Source organism: Vidua chalybeata, chromosome 7 (genome assembly GCF_026979565.1).
Source record: "Vidua chalybeata isolate OUT-0048 chromosome 7, bVidCha1 merged haplotype, whole genome shotgun sequence".
Classification (NCBI taxonomy): domain Eukaryota; kingdom Metazoa; phylum Chordata; class Aves; order Passeriformes; family Viduidae; genus Vidua; species Vidua chalybeata.
Window position 1 is genome coordinate 29,905,228 of NC_071536.1, and position 15,911 is coordinate 29,921,138.

The following is a 15,911-nucleotide window of genomic DNA, read 5'->3' on the forward strand; positions in this document are numbered from 1 at the left end:
ACAAGAAGAATTAATATTCTACAGATATTTTATTGAAGAACAGTTTTCTCTTCTGCTGCATGACATACCTTTTTTAAACAGTAAAATAAGGATTTTTTTTACTGCATAAATAACACAAATTAGCCCTTATATCTCAGTCCAGCCAAAATCTGTGTAAAATAGTTAGTTCTATATTTACATTCTGTACCAAAATAGGAAACACATGTTCAAGGTCAGCCAGTTCTCTCAAAACAGTTGTTTTATCTCCAAGGTAAGCTTCACATTAAAAAGGCAACATTTGCACTTTGGAAGCCTGGTAGCGTAAGATCACATCATTCAGTGCACAAACAGCCCCAAATCCTGCAGAGCAGTACATACATGCAAGCAGGCACCCACACATCCAGACAAGCTAAAAACAGGGGTTCAGTCTTGCAGGGAAAAACAGCTTGAGCTGCTCAGCTGGCTGAAGGTCAGTCCTTGGAAATCTGGGGAAGGAAGGATGTACACCTCCCTCTCTACTGAATATCATCAAGCAGAAAGATTTGCAGACAGGAAGATTTAAGAACTGGCCTCATAAGGGATTGTGGTGTCTGCTCTCAGACATCAGTCTCCCCAGTTTATTAGAGCTCAGCAAAAAGGACGAGCTGCGTTGGACTGACAGTCAATTAATGGGGGATATAATTCTCTTTCAGTAATTAACCTACATCAAGGGCCGTGACTGTATCCCAAGACCTCTACTCATTTCAGAAGGAATGAATTGCTGCTTTTCCATGTGATTTTACTTGCTGCATTCTCCAAAAACTATCCTTCCTCCTTATAATTGCAACACTAGAAAAAATATGTTCCTAAAATATGACTTGCTTCAACTTCTAATTGAAATTATTTGAACTACTGGGGCCAAAAAAAAGATTGCAAGATTAATTTACATCCCTAAGCAAACATGGAATATTTTTAAAAAATTATAAAGTTAAAACTGTGGACACTATACACTGAAAATATTTCTGTTCCAAATGAGCAAACTCATGCATCTCAGCACAACTTCCAGGGCTCCTGCTGCCCAGTCTTCTCTGGTGGAAACACAAAGGCTTAAATGGGCTGTATTCCCAAGTTTTCACACTTAAGAGATGCAATAGGAAGGCCTGGTCACATGTGGTCAGGACACCTAACACAGCAAACTTTGCATTTATTTAAAAGAATTCTGAATTTTATGACAGAAACTACAATTAAGGCTACATAACTGATCTGCTTAAGCTACAATTTTAGCTGTGTTCTATACTCAAAAATGGCTTATGCTTCCTACTGTAGTAATTTTACTCTTAAAAACCTGAGACATGTTTTTACTTAATTCATGTTAAGATCTGGAAGTTCACAGCAGGCTAAAAGCTGAATGCAAAGACAAACAGAACTGAGGTAGTCAGCTTTACTCAAATATTCTATGACAGCTACCAGTCCATTGCCAGTTTAAGTTGACACATTTCCTGGCAGTTCCCACAAGGCTACAGCTGCTAGCAGCTGCTAACCCACTGGTGGGATAGAAGATGTTGCATTTTTCTGACTAAAGTACCTTCCACGCCCGACCCCCCAAAGTCACGTCCAGTTCTGCAGTTCACAGGCAGCTGAAGGGCTGCACGACAAAGAAATTACGACTGAAATCTCAGATTATTAAGGCAGTAGCAGTTTTACTTCACTGGATTCACTGATGCAGCCGCTTAGCAGGTACTGGTGAACCTGACCACAAGAGCTCCAACAGGCCAATGGATTTTTCCCATTCAATACAAAGCACTACATCCCCTTTCTTTACTTAATGCATACAATTCAGAAGTAGGTAAGCATCACCTTCCCAACCCATCTTTCAGTTAATTCTCAGGAAGAGAGATTAAAAGAAGAAAAGCCCTCAAGATAAACAACTGTGTAGAAGATAAAAATATTCAATTAAATATGACAAATCTCACACTTAGACAGACAGGAGACCAGCATATCAAATACTGAGCACAATAAATTAACACCAGTTAAAAAGTTTAACAGTTATAAAGTTAACCAGAAAGTTCAGACAGTGCAAACATTTCACAGTAAGAAAAAATAACCAGTAATTTCTTTTCAAGTATCAAAAGCATTGTTGTTGAGTGATACCATTTCAACTGTATTATTGCACAACAGACAAAAAAATACAAATATCAACCTCTGGGACCTAAGATGTATTCTCAAACCTTTATGTTTTCCAGCTATCAGTTTACATTGACTGTTTTGTGGATATATTAAAATCATTAGTGTTCACTTACCAATCTGAGTGTTTAATAATTCAGTTTGTACAATTTTAAAGCATTTGAGTCCTGACTTGTATTGCTTCTCTGAGACACTGATTTAAGGCTAGCCTAGGCCTTGTGTAATTCACAGCAAGTTTAACCTGCAGTTAAGAAGGAGAACTGGCCCAGTGCAAGGTGCTCTCAACTGTGATGTCTTTAGACAGTTTAATGTAGCACCTTACTTGCCTCAGCAGTGTCATAAATTTCCTTAAATAATAAAAAAAGCCAAAAAACAAAATCAAGTCCAGTAGGCACAAAGAATTTCTTACAATCATGATGGAAGTCCTATTATTGCAGTATAATTGTAGCTAAGTTTTACTCCATCTCCCTACCTTCCATTTACGAAAGGGATCCAGTCACTGACAATTATAATACAACAGAACATTTAAGAAGCAGAGCAACATCATCTTTCTCCCTATATCTGCATTTTTTAGTGCAATGGGCATGTCTGCTCCCTTAAATTTAACACTTTTTCAGGAGTGAAAACTGTCCTAAAAGGACAGAGAGTGGATTGAACCACAAAGAGTTTCTTTACCTCTGAACAGGATTATTTGTTACACATTATAGTTAGAATAAATAGAAACATCCTTACAAGGGTCCTATACAGCAGCTGTCCTTACCTTGACAGATTTTACTCATTTCCTTCCTCTTGTATGTTTTGTCATCAAGTGATTAATTGTGTAGCAAGGTGTGCCCTCATGTGGCTCAAACCATCTGATTCTCAGCTTACTACAAATACTCAAATAATACATAGTATTTACATGTCCAAAAAGAGTAGAGGGAAGAAAAAAAAAGAAAACAGATTAGGCTTCCCTTACACATTCAATATAGTTTTTGGTCTAGAGACATCAGCACAATCCTGTAAGATTATAGCTGCCATTGCTACTGGTTTGCTCTTCAACAAGAAGTGAGAACATCTGCAGTAACATTCATACTAGTTTTAAAACAATAATGCCATTATTTGAGAAACAAGCCAACAAAATAAAAAATCATCAAAATCCTATCTCAAATTTACAGTCTGAGTATCAGTACTGAAATGCATTTGCCTAGCAAACTCTAGAGGATATTCAAATGTGATGCATTAAATTTCACAGTAGAACTGGCACATGCTAAATGAAAATGGGATTTCTAGACAGTTGTACTGGTTACCAGTCTGAAATTCCATTTTGTGCATGTAGGAAGATGTAATTAACCCCAAGAATTAGCTGCTTTACCTAGTATGAATTTTGAGGGGGCTCAAAGCTGCAGAATACAGTTCTGGAGATGTCTGCCAACCACTGGTTTATCCAATTACATTCTTTCCTCCCCCATAAATAGTAAGAATTAACAAAACAAACAAATTACCAGCCTCTTTAGGCCTTGGTTATCAGCAGTGATGACAACTGATTTTTACATGGCTTTTGACTAAACCACTGAGGTATATTTCCAGTTTGAGTATGCTTTGCTACCAATCACACAACAGACATAACAAAAAAAAAAAACAAAAACAACATCCCTCAGTTCTATTACAGAAGAGTTCTCATTTCAAATCTTGACTGAGCTGCCAGGTAGTTTAACACAGTTGGCAAAGTGGACCTTGTTACTACATCAAAAAAAACCATAGGCTGCAATTCAGGAAAATACTGGCACTTATTGAGATGACAAGGTAAATTTTCCTCCCCTCAAAACTCTGCCTGTTTTCATTAGCACCTCCCTGACTACTGTGTGCAGCAATACTTGCCAGGGGAGATGAGGTTCAGCAGGAGAGAGCTGCCTGCTGAGACAGAACCCCTGTGCTCCACAGTAAAGAGTGCAGCAGGATGGGTATTATCTCAGAACTTTTTGCCTCAAGCTCAAGTCTATGCACAGAGAAACAATCCTGTTAGCAGAGGAACTAAGTTGGCCACCAGCAGCCAAAGGGTTACAACCAGGCTGGATGAGCAGGAACATAAGTCTAAAATTAAAAAAAAAAAAAAAAAATTATAAATTTCACATTTAAAGACAAGATAAAATAACAAAGAGAACACTAAAAACCACTAAAGAGTTAAAACAAACTTCTTGACAAAGCATTAACTGGTATTTAGTGAAATCAGCTTTTTGCCTTCCTCAAAAAGAAAACTGACTCTGATCTTTCTGCATTACAACATGAACATTATCAATAGGAAGTTATACAAGAGAGAACTTTCCACCAAGGTGATAATTTTTAAGATTATAATAACAATATGGCCTTCAAAACACAGGTCAGATTTCCTGATAAATTCCCAGGCTAAAGCTAGATTTCTGAGATGATTACCAGGACACACAAAACGAAGGCGTTATGTTTCAGACACATTTCTCCTGTGTTAGTCACTATTCTGCACGACTGCACAGCAAAACACAGGGCAGCTTCACTATTTTCCTTTATCTCCTACACCTGGGATCTTAAAATAGCCATAGCCTCCCTTTCCTCTTCCTGACAGTCAGAGCTGACACAAAGCTTTGGCGTTTTCAGATATTCAATACTGAAGTTTCACTTCAGCAAAAAAGGCAACCTACCAATGGGTGCAGCTCTTGTTAAGTTAGAAGCTGGAGGATCCCTCTCTGGGGGACAGGAGTCACAGAAATCTGAACAGGCTGGGCAAATCAGATTGCCAACGTGTATCCAGCCATTCATCTGAATGCTCACAGTCAACACCTGGCCCGAGCGGCTGCACAAGTACGCAGTGTCCTTGACCCACACATGCAGCCCTTGTGGAGAACAAGAAACCTTAAAATAAAAGAGTAAGAGTCAAGTCTCTATTGTGATTGGTTACAGCATATGTCGCAGTTGAGACAGCCATGATACACAGAGTATCATCATACAATTTCAGAAAGCTTCAACCCATACAGAGTAACACCAGACCACTTCAGAAGGCTGCAAGCATGTGCCCTTCTTATTCTTTAGCCCAACCTTTTATACCCCTCATGTTCATGCATTGCACCTGGGTGCCCTCTGTTCTCTTTGGTGGTTGGTCAGTGCCCCTGGGCACTCCATGGCTCATTGCTGTCAGTGCTGCTCACTGCTTCTCACAGCTGTGCCCATTGGGGATGAGGCTGGACCACAGCCCCACTCCCAATTACCACAAACTGTGCACCTACAGTGATTTATCAGAAGCACAGATTAACTGCAAGTATTTTAATGCAATCTGAGCAACTACAAGACTCAGGAATGCTTCAATGCACTGACTATACTCTTTTTGTGCAATTATGCAGATCATCAGCTGAGAATGAGTAAAACTTGGCTTCTGCTAATGACTGCTTTTGCAGAGTTGTGCAGTTACTGAATGTGACACCCTTAGTGAGATAGTCCCAAAGAAAATGAGAAGTGACATGTGCACAGTGCTTTCCACCTCTGAAAAATCAGAATGACTAATTAATATTAAGCTTCAACAACAGAACATTTCATGGAAGTACTCCTTCTTACCTGAGGATAAAGTGTCATGGGGTAAGACAAATGATGTCCCTAGTGAGACTGGAAGCCATCCCAGCAGTCACACACTTAACTATCTAAATTACAGGCTTACTGTTGGAAGATTGTTTTCCAAGTATGTTACATGATCTATAGATTACAATGTCTAGTGTGCAGGTGCAAAGTTCTAACAGTCACAACCTACATTTTAAGCCTGACTTTTCCCTTTAGGGCTATTAAAAAAGAAAACCCACCAAAACCCCAACAATACTTACTTGATAACATCCACTACCCCAGTCAGGGTAACTGAGTTTCCTCCTGCACTGTTCCATAACAAAAGCAGATTTCTGAATAAGACATACAGAGTTTGGTCCATATTTCTCTGCACCATAGTTTTTGGTAGGATCTAAGGTAGAAGGAATATACTGAATTACAAGTTAACCAGAGGAACAGAAAGCGCATCAATTTAAAAGACTATCTAACCAATGTCCCCACATGCAATTCAAGGTTTACTTTTGGAATATTTCAAACACTGAACTATTATCAATTTGGAAATTATACCATCTTGAAAATAACATGGGAAGAAACACAGATTTAAGAAACAAAAATATCAACTAACCACAAAAAAAAAAAACCCAGAATGAGCAAGCACTTTCCACCAGAAAGTGGCTATGTTTGCCCTCAGGGAATGCCAGCTGTGATTGTTGGTTTGAGGGCAGAGGGTGTTTGTTTTTGAGACAACTGCAAAGACAGATAATATCCTACAGCATTCTGGAGCTCTGCAATACTGAACATCCATGCACTACACTAGGAGACAAGCCCAGTTTCTGGTAACTCACAAAGACCCTGGCCTTGAACAAAAAACCTACAAAGGTGAAAAATGCAATCACGTTTCAGAGACTCAATAAACAACCCTCTCCCCATTGCCATTCTTTGCCTTGTATTTGGGTCATTTGGGGTGTCTGTTCACTCCTTCTGCAATTCCTGCATTAGATACGTGTATACAATAGTTGTGCTATGCTTCTTACCACAGCACAGTGTTTACACAGCTGATGGTGTGAAACTTCATGAGTGAAAAAATTCACATGCAATTCGTTTGAATATGGAGCAAGTCCATTACAAGTTAACAAATGCAATCTCTGCAATACCACCCTGAAGTCCTGAATACTGACCTGGCTGGTTTTCAATTATTCTACAGTCTGAACTGCGTTGAAATTCACCACTTAAATGCCAGCTGAATTCCTGACTAAAGGGACAATAGTCAGCAATTTCTACTGAGCCACCATAGTAAGGCAATTCTTCTGCTGGTACTCCATTAAGATTGTCAAAGTACTGCAAAACAAAATACAGTAGTGAAGCAGTTTGTGCAAAGGCAAGAGTACAGCCGGTTTTTAAATAGACCAAATCATTACAGCTGCAAGAACATCAGCTGTTACTACTCAGGAATACTATTAACAGCACCTTACAATACCCATGAACCAGATGAGCCAGAAGTATTTAAGAATACATAAATAATGCAGAGATTCATATCTGCATGTATCACACCCCGCTTCAGCCCCTGATTCCCCTCTTTGTAATAATTAATTATTTGGCATGTAAACAGAACAGACTTCCTAGTGTGCAGTGACAAAGGGCAGAAGACTGGGGGACGAAATCCCTCAAACAAGACATTTTGGGGGATTTCTGTTACACAGCAACATTTCTATCTGGCATTTGGCTAGACAGCCAAGCAACATAATTTTCTTTTATTAAGATCACAAGGGGTTTTTATCAGTCTTCCAACTCCTTGTAATAAACTAGGTAGGCATTTTTCACAGTATCTACTGTCATCTGATAGTTCAGAAGAAACAAAACTGAAACAAATACAATCATCAGGCTGCAAAGCTCGACAATAAAAACACTTAAGTTATTTGTAAAGTAGGATAGATTATACCTGATATTCCTGAGGTAACTGCTTTGGAAACTTCTGCAAGTTGCACACTGCTACTGCTCTTTGGTCCTGTCTGCAGGTTAACTGCAAAGGATTACTCCTCAAAGTGTCGCAGTATGGACTGATTAATTGCCTCCTCAAAAACAAAAAGCAAACAAACAAAACCAGAATAACAATCACATCAGATCAATTAAACTGCTTTACATAAGTAGCCTGTCAAGACTGTTTGCTCCCATTCTCCCCTAGACTCAGTCAATCACACAAAGAAGCACTGACTTCTCTGGAGGCTGTTTTTTTTTTGTCTGGTTTTGACCTTTCTGATTTAAAGAATATCAAGCCAGCAAACAAAGTTACAACGCATTCACCTATTTAGTTTTAATGACACTGCTTTGTAAACTTTAAAGAACAAAACATAAAAGCAAAACAGTGCCACTATGCAGCTGTGTCCTAGAAATGTTTGAGGATTGTAAAGAACAAACAAGGTTGTAAGGAACAAACAAGGCAGGCTGTGTTTTGAAGACGCTATCTCCTTCAGTTGCTTTAAGTACAGTCCAGTAATGCAAAATGACACAGGCAGCATTCACAATTAAAAGGGACAAAATAAGAAGGCAAACACTTCCAGAGTAAGTCCCACCTGTGCAGCCTTCTCATAGTGTAAATGCATTCTACACCCTGTTTGCCTCTGTATTTATTGTAATTGGGTGGGATGCAAGGTAGCATTCTTTTCTCATTTCTACTGACCTCCACCTCTTTTTACTGAGTTACATTTGAAGGACAAATGTAAACAAGCATCAGGATTTCCTCTTTATTTTAAATTTTTTTTTAAGACTGTATTCTTACTTTTGTCTCCTCTGGTCAATCCAGAATTTGCAGCTCTTCATTACAAAGTCACAGCCTTTATTGCGTCCCCAGTCTAATTTCTCTGCCATGCTGTAATTTGCTTTATACCATCTGTAAAGGTATTTTGACATGAGAATATAGTTACTTCAAAAATTACTGTTCTGATTAATAAAACAGCAGTTCAAAGAATTTCATATTATGGCTTAAGGTTTTCAAAGGGAAAAAGGGAAACTGCCTCCTTATGAAAAAGGGAAACGGCATCCCCTTCTTCCTATAGGAAAACACATTATGATTTCACTATTTTTCAATGAAACCTTAGACAATTTCTATTTTCTATCTGCATGAAGAGCTGAAAAAAATAATCAATATGTATTGCATGCAATTGAAAGAAGACTTACAGTAAGACAAAAAGTAAATGCTACAAACAGCACTTTGGATTGCAGTGCCTGGCTTTTTAAGGCTAGATTAAAAATGGGTTTTGAAACACATGAAGAAAAAGTAACATACAAGGTATGACTCCTTATCTAACGTAAAGCTAATTATGCTGATAATCTACTCTGCTGCAGAGGGGTAAGTACAAGTGCATCAATTTGAAATAAAATCAAGTACAATGCAAACCAAACACAAATGAACCAAAACCCACCCTCCCATTCTTAATTCTTACCCTGTGTCTTCCATTAATGCTAAGGTGATCCTGGAAAAGACTCGGTTCTGAGTGTGGGATCCAGTCATTGCTTCATTCTGAAAGTTACCAGTTATGATTGGTAAGCCACCCAAAATCATTATTGTAAGAAAATGCTTCTTAGGAAAAAGCATTTTATTTCTGTTCTCTTTTTACTATTGACAATCAAATCCCATACTCCTTCATAAAAAGACTATCCTGAAGCATTTCCCTTCTTGTTTACATAAAACAATGACTAGACAATGTAACTCTGCCAAAAATACCACACAGGGCTAAGTTACAAATAAAAATTAGCTTAAATGTTAAGAGGGAAGTCAGTGTTTCCTTGGTCAGGCAGGGTTCTGGAGGAGCCACTGCAAAAGCTAAAGCCAGAGCATGTGAAAAAAGATGAAGTCAAGGTAATAAATAGAATGAAGTATTTAAGAGGCAGAGGACAACAAAACTCAATTGACTCAAGGGAATACCCCCTTTGCCCCAAAATGGGAAGAAACCTTCCCAAAAGGATAAATGGCAAACAGGAGTAAGAGACATTTAGCTTTTCAGTAACACTTGATCTCATACTCTGATACTTAGCAAGAAGGCCAAAAGACAGATGTATCTAGAAATTGGACGTCTAAATATTTAAGTATCAAGTACTGTTTGTGATGCATTTCAATGAGATTTGATACTCCTGCATTTTCAAGGCTCCAGTAGGTACCACAATAAACCTAAAAATCAAGGCACAAGGAGCAGACATTTCCACGTTCCCTTCCATTCCTACTATCAGCACAAACCTCCAACAATCTCTTCTCCCAGTGATTGAGCTCAGTACCCATGCCACCTTGATTTTCAAGCTCCATTCCCTCTAGAATTGGACAATTAAAATGTTTTCGGGCTTCTTCCTAGAAAGAAAACATTTCAACACAACTCTCAAAATATTGAGATGGATATCCACATGCAGTCCTAGTGCTCTAGAATTACCTATTAAAAGTATTCCAGCATTTCTTTTTCTACACTTTTGTTTTCTACTCAGAGAGTGACTAAGCAAGCACCCCAACAGCAAGGCTTTCACACTATCTACTCATCTCCTTGAAATAAATGAGCAAAACCAGGGGCAATTAATCCATGTTTGCTCTATATACTGTCTTAGATTTAAAACAAAAAGATTACTTGTGGCCAAATACGATTAACACTATGACTTATTTCCAAATCCAATTTGTTAACACTTGAGCATATGTTCTGCTGGGGGCACAAAGAGAGAGTCTGAGGTGTAGGAAGCAAGAAAGATTTCAAGAATCCTTGAGGAATTTCTATTTAAACATGATGAAATATTAATATTAAAGGAGCAGGTATCTTAAGTCTGTAGGAAAACATCTAAAGAGTAGGATTAAGGAATTTAATCCTTAAAAACAAAAGCAAAACATCAGTTTTGCTTAACCTTCCAGTCCCTTCATTTTCTCTTACTAAGTAAATGTATTTATTTCATACTGTCTGTCACCCATTCTCTACTTTACTTAAGCTACACCCTCTCAATTACACAATGTTAATGGCACAGGCTTTGGGCCACATTTTCAGGGAAGGGTATTCAGTGTTAGACTATTACTTCTTCAAGGATAAGAAATACTTATGACTCAAGAATGTCCTGGCAACCTTGGCATACAAAGCTTGAAAGGTAATGCACACTTACGACTACCCGCGGTGTCACCAGAAGATGAACAGCATGGCGCAGCATTTTGCCACCACGTATGTCCCACAGCCTCACTGCTTTATGAACAACTTTATTGCTCCACTGATACAATCCTAGGCTGTAAGGAGAAGGTTTGGTTACAAATCCTTCCCACAAAAACGTGTTACTGTGCAAAGATCTATCCATAAGAAACAGAATCATGGATAATCTCTATATTCCCTCATGCTTTCTAAATTTAGTAATTTTATTATGCAGCATTTCACCTTTTAAAGATGTGTTTATTGTACAAGGCAAAGTAAGATTAGTTATAGACTCAAGGCGCATTTTCTACAGTTACCAAAAATGTAAGAAATTAAATAAAACCCCTCAGTATTGCTATTGTAAAAAGAAGCTCTCTACCTTTCCATCTCCTAGAAGAAGATCTACAATACCAACTAAAAAAAGAAAAAAAGAATGCAAATTGCTCATTCTGCAGCAAATCGGAAAACTCACATAGCAGATTACACACATTGTCCATTCTGCAAAACTATAAATTTTTAAATGATCTGCACTGACATTAGACAGGATGGATAACTGTAAGGCGTAAGGCTTAACTTCCAGCCTTCTGATGAATGAAATCCTGTCTTAGTTTATAGTATATGTGGATAATCTAAGTGTTTAATGGCACTGTAACAATAAGGATTATAATAATTCTATATAATATAATTCTATATAAATAAAGAAAGACCAGAGAGTCACCACACACCACTGTTTGAACATTATAAAGGAAAGTCACTCTAATAATGGATTTTTAGCAGGCAAGAATACATCCGAAAAAAGCAACATGAAAACATCCATCAGTGGGAGTACCAAGAGGTCCAAAAAAGTACCTTTCATTAAAAGGAGGAAGTCCATCTGCATATCTTGGTGTCAAAGGTTTTCCATCATCATCACGATAAAATGCAAACAGTCCAGCAGAGAAACCCTTCAAGTCAAAAAACAAGCACATGGAAACCTTTGGTAAGACTTTCATATACAAACACCATGAAAGAGTCCCCACACCCACCAGAGACACACTGGAAGTACAACACTCCAAGGCAATTAACACAAACTGAAATATAGAAAGCAAGAGCATTCCTCCCCCAAACATCTTCTCTTGGCAACAAGCTGGAGGCATGTGAACAAGCAGGCAACCATTTCAGGGCAACATTTTATCAACCCTTACCAGTGCATGGATTATCTCATGTTTCACTGTAGACAACATGCCAACAAATTCCTGAGCTTGCGTTGAAATCATGTTTGGACACAAGTTAGCATATCCTGCTATTGGCCTGGAAGACAGTTTTAAAGTTAAATAGTTTTTGGTAAAATACTACAAAATTAAAATCATTATTCACTTGAAGCAGCAGAAGATTTAAAGAAGATACAGACTAACGTAAAAATATGTCCCTCCCAGTAATTTATAAATATCTGTTAACACCACAGTGATGAGTTTACTGTTGTGCTGGGGAGGGGTGGGATGGAGTCAATCAATCTCTATATTCAGTATTCTGCACAGGTCTCAGTGACAATAGTGCAAGGGACCTGAATTTTAGGTAAGATCCTTGGGAGGTACAAAGACTGTGACAGTGACTACAACTGAAATGGAAACAAAATTTAAGTAGGAACTTGCATTCATTAAGTTTGTGAAATCATGACATTCACCTTAAGAGAAACAGGATCTTGAGAAAAAGTTTAGGTAGTAACAGTGGAGGATCAGCTTTGAGTCCTGTACCTCAACTCTGCAAGTTAAGCACTATTTGATGGGTTTGTGATTCTACATAAATGCAGTGCTTGTCCATGATGGTGCCTACTTTGTTATACAACAAAGGCAAACAGTCAAATTCCACATCTGAACAATCAAAAAACTTGGAAGTTTAATTAAAAAGAGAGTTTGCAACAGAGGGAATACTTGCCTGTCCATTTCAGCTTCCAGTTGGCAGTAGGCTGCATATGCAATGATATTTTCATGGCCACACCTGTCAGTAGTGAGAGCACTAACGTAGAGCACGAAGTCAGCATCTCGAACCCCTTCCTGCTCGGGTGAGCCCGTGGGCCTGCGGTGCCAGTCACTGTCATTGTACACCCTGCATTGCTTTACAGTGTTCAAAGGGAACCATTAAAATACTTCACTTATGCAAATTCAATTAGCTTGAAGCCAACAATAAATCCTGCTGTAAGACAGCAGAAGATAAGAAAACACCCTGTGAAGAACAGCAAACAAAACCAGAGCCAGCGAATAACTTTCAAATGACTAGCTCTTATGATTTATTAGACACAAGGAAGGTGGCCACTTTAAAAAAACAAACAAAAAAAGCCTGTCAAGCTTCTCAGAATTAGCACCCTGTATTTCTTATAAATGAAAAAAAAAAAAAAAATCTTGGCCCATAAAACCAGTATACATAAGTAGCAATAGCATTTCTCATGTAATCTATGTTTTTAATTATACACTTGAAACTTCCAAGTTAAAGAAAGAAAACCAGAAATCTACTGATCACATACTGTATTTGAATCAAGAAAACAAGTCTGAAGCATTTCTTGCACCATGCTCCTGAGTCAGTGGATAACCTCTTCAAACAAGGTCTTCAAAATTCAAGTATTAACTTTGTGAAATTCCAACTCATTGACCAAGTTGAATAACGAAGTGACTAATGGCAATTTAACAAGCTCCAAATCTCATCCTCTCAGTACAGGGCATTAGAACACAGGCTCAGAAGACAGTAACCAGTTCCAGTTTTTTTATTTGAGTTTGGATTCAGCAACATAAACTACAGAAACTCACACTCATTTAAGTTTTTCTATTCTTTCATTCAGACTTAGTGATCTCCAGCAAACACAAGAGAAAGTTACCTGTTCACTTTTTCATTAATTACCAATGTTCACTTTTTCATTAATTACCATAAACAGTAATATTTCAAAGATTAAGAAACACTTGGACAGCTGAGCTTACCTGGAGGTGTTTCTCAGGAACTATAACTGGCCCACACCTTGTATGGTCTGCACAGGCTTTTTGGCAATATCTGTGAGGGTCAGCTTTCCTCCTTAAATATTGGTTTGTCACACATTGCCTTCAATGAAACGTGACACAGTCAACGCTTTTATTATTAAAGGAGAACTAGAGAATAGTCTTACAGCACTCTGTTGGTACTTGACATAATGTTCACAGTGAAAATTGTTAATTGCCTTACCAGAGAAGACATAATGCTTCCAGTTGTTAATGGAGCATCCACAGGCTCAAAGAGATTAGAACCAGCTTCATAAATGGGGGTACACATAAAAGAGAACTGGCAGCATGTATAACTTCTTTGAATATCTCTGATACAACAAATCTTGCTCATGGAAGATTGGCAGTGCCACTGGATCAGATGGGTCACTGATCTGATTCAGCGGGGCATTTCTGACACTCTAATCTTCTCTTAAAGGCTATGCAGCACAGCATTAAATATCAAATATAGCAAGTGATTTTCATCAGACTTTCACACACCTGCTTAGCAATATAGCACCAGCAGATTTGCGCACTTGAAATGTCTTCTCCAAATAAGATATAGCTTGTGGGAAGAGTTTGTTCTGAAAAGGACAAAAATCAAGAGTCACCCAGCAACAGTGCAGACACACCTCATCCCAAAGGCATTAACTACCAAGTTACATGAAACTTGCTAGATATTGTGGTATAGCACAATAGGAGAAAACCTGACTCTCTAAGAAGTTCAATTATTATGAACATACTTAGGAAATACTTTGTTTCAGTATTCCCATATGTTGGTATTGGAATGAAAAATGGGAAGGAAACCAGTATTAATTAGAATGTACTTCAAAGAGGCTTTGAAAAACTATATACACATTTCTCACTGATACTTTTGAGATATAGCAAACACCATGCAGCAGAACTCTGGAATTATTTATTATGGAGGTATAATCTATACACAATGCTTTGGTTTCCTGGACTAGAGGAATACTAAATTGCTGGCATTTGAGGTTTTAGTTAAACCGGTCTTAAACTTAATTTCATCTATATTACATACAAACAAAAAGAGGAAGCAAATATAACATACCTTTATAAGGTGTCTTTTCTCAGGCAGCAAACTATATTTAAAAAACAAAACAAACGAGTTTTAGTTCACAAGGTTTCCATTCTCAGCCATAGGAAAAAAAAAATCTGCCACACCATTATACTCACTCCTCAACGCTTCTGTCATATACAATCTTAATCCTTAGCTGTTGATCCACGTTTCTCTTCGAGACGTGATTTTCCTTTAGAGGAACTTGATAGACGACCTGGCAGGGAGAGGCCCGGGGCGCTGGATGAGGCAGCTCACCCGGACTGACACAGCAGCCCGCGGCCCGGGCCCTCGGCTCCTTCTCGCCCGGGGCCAGCCCCTTCCAGCCCTTCCCTCGCCGCAATGGGATGCTCCGCGCCCGCCCGCCGCCGTTAGCACCCACAGCCGGGGCGGCGGGGCCAGACCCGGCACAGCCCGGCCCGGAAAAACCGAGAAGGGACGGATCCAACAGCGGGAACGGCCAACAAGGGAGCCTCTCAACACCCCTCGCAGCCGCCTGAAGACCCCCGGCCACCCCACCTGGTCGCCGCTTGGTACGCGATGGTCACAGGAGGATGAGGCGGAGGTGGAGGGAGGCAGCGGCAGGAGCGGCAGGAGCAGCAGGAGCCCGGCGGTGAAGGCGGCGAGCGGCGGGCGGCAGCAGCGGGCGGACCAGGTGCGCCCGCCGCCCGGCTCGGCGGCCATCTTGGAGTGCCCGTCCGCCGCGTCGCCATGGAGGCAGCGCCGGGGGAGCGGCCTCCGCCAATGGGCGGGCGGAGTGAGCGGGGCTAGAGCAGGACGAGCTTCTGATTGGACGGGGCGCCGCGAGGGGCGGGGTCAGGAGCTGAGGCGGGGGCGGGGCCGCGGGCGGTGCGAGGCAGAGGCGCAGGAGCGGGCGGGGGAGCGCGAGCCCCGCCGAGGCCCGGCGCTGCCGAGGCCCCCGCTAAACCGTGCCCCCGGCGCCACATCCACACGGCTTCTGAACGCTTCCACCGCCTCCCCGGGCAGCCCATTCCAATGCTCGACCACCCTTTCTCTGAAGGAATTTTT

At 39.8% G+C, this 15,911-nt stretch overlaps 1 protein-coding gene across 1 annotated transcript; it reads right to left on the minus strand.

The window, feature by feature from the left end:
• Positions 1-14: 14 nt before the first annotated feature.
• LMLN (leishmanolysin like peptidase) lies at positions 15-15,572 on the minus strand. Its single transcript, XM_053947393.1, has 17 exons — positions 15,402-15,572; positions 15,002-15,099; positions 14,877-14,907; positions 14,309-14,391; positions 13,775-13,892; positions 12,741-12,919; positions 12,011-12,116; positions 11,676-11,770; positions 10,807-10,924; positions 9,914-10,021; positions 9,123-9,199; positions 8,459-8,569; positions 7,622-7,754; positions 6,861-7,020; positions 5,964-6,094; positions 4,797-5,007; positions 15-4,215 (listed from the first exon to the last, which is right to left on the minus strand). The coding sequence occupies exons 1-17, from the start codon at positions 15,564-15,566 to the stop codon at positions 4,121-4,123; spliced, it is 2,019 nt and encodes a 672-aa protein (XP_053803368.1). The 5' UTR covers positions 15,567-15,572; the 3' UTR covers positions 15-4,120.
• Between the last annotated feature and the right edge of the window lie 339 nt (positions 15,573-15,911).

What these genes read in the sequence shown, in the direction of transcription:
- LMLN (XM_053947393.1), bottom strand. Translation starts at nt 15,566, where the DNA reads ATGGCCGCCGAGCCGGGCGGCGGGCGCACCTGGTCCGCCCGCTGCTGC. An exon ending in CTGGAAGCTGAAATGGACAG is followed by an intron (nt 12,117 to 12,740) that starts GCAAGTATTCCC and finishes ACTGTCTTCCAG; the next exon opens with GCCAATAGCAGGATATGCTA. An exon ending in ATGAGATAATCCATGCACTG is followed by an intron (nt 11,771 to 12,010) that starts GTAAGGGTTGAT and finishes TTTGACTTGAAG; the next exon opens with GGTTTCTCTGCTGGACTGTT.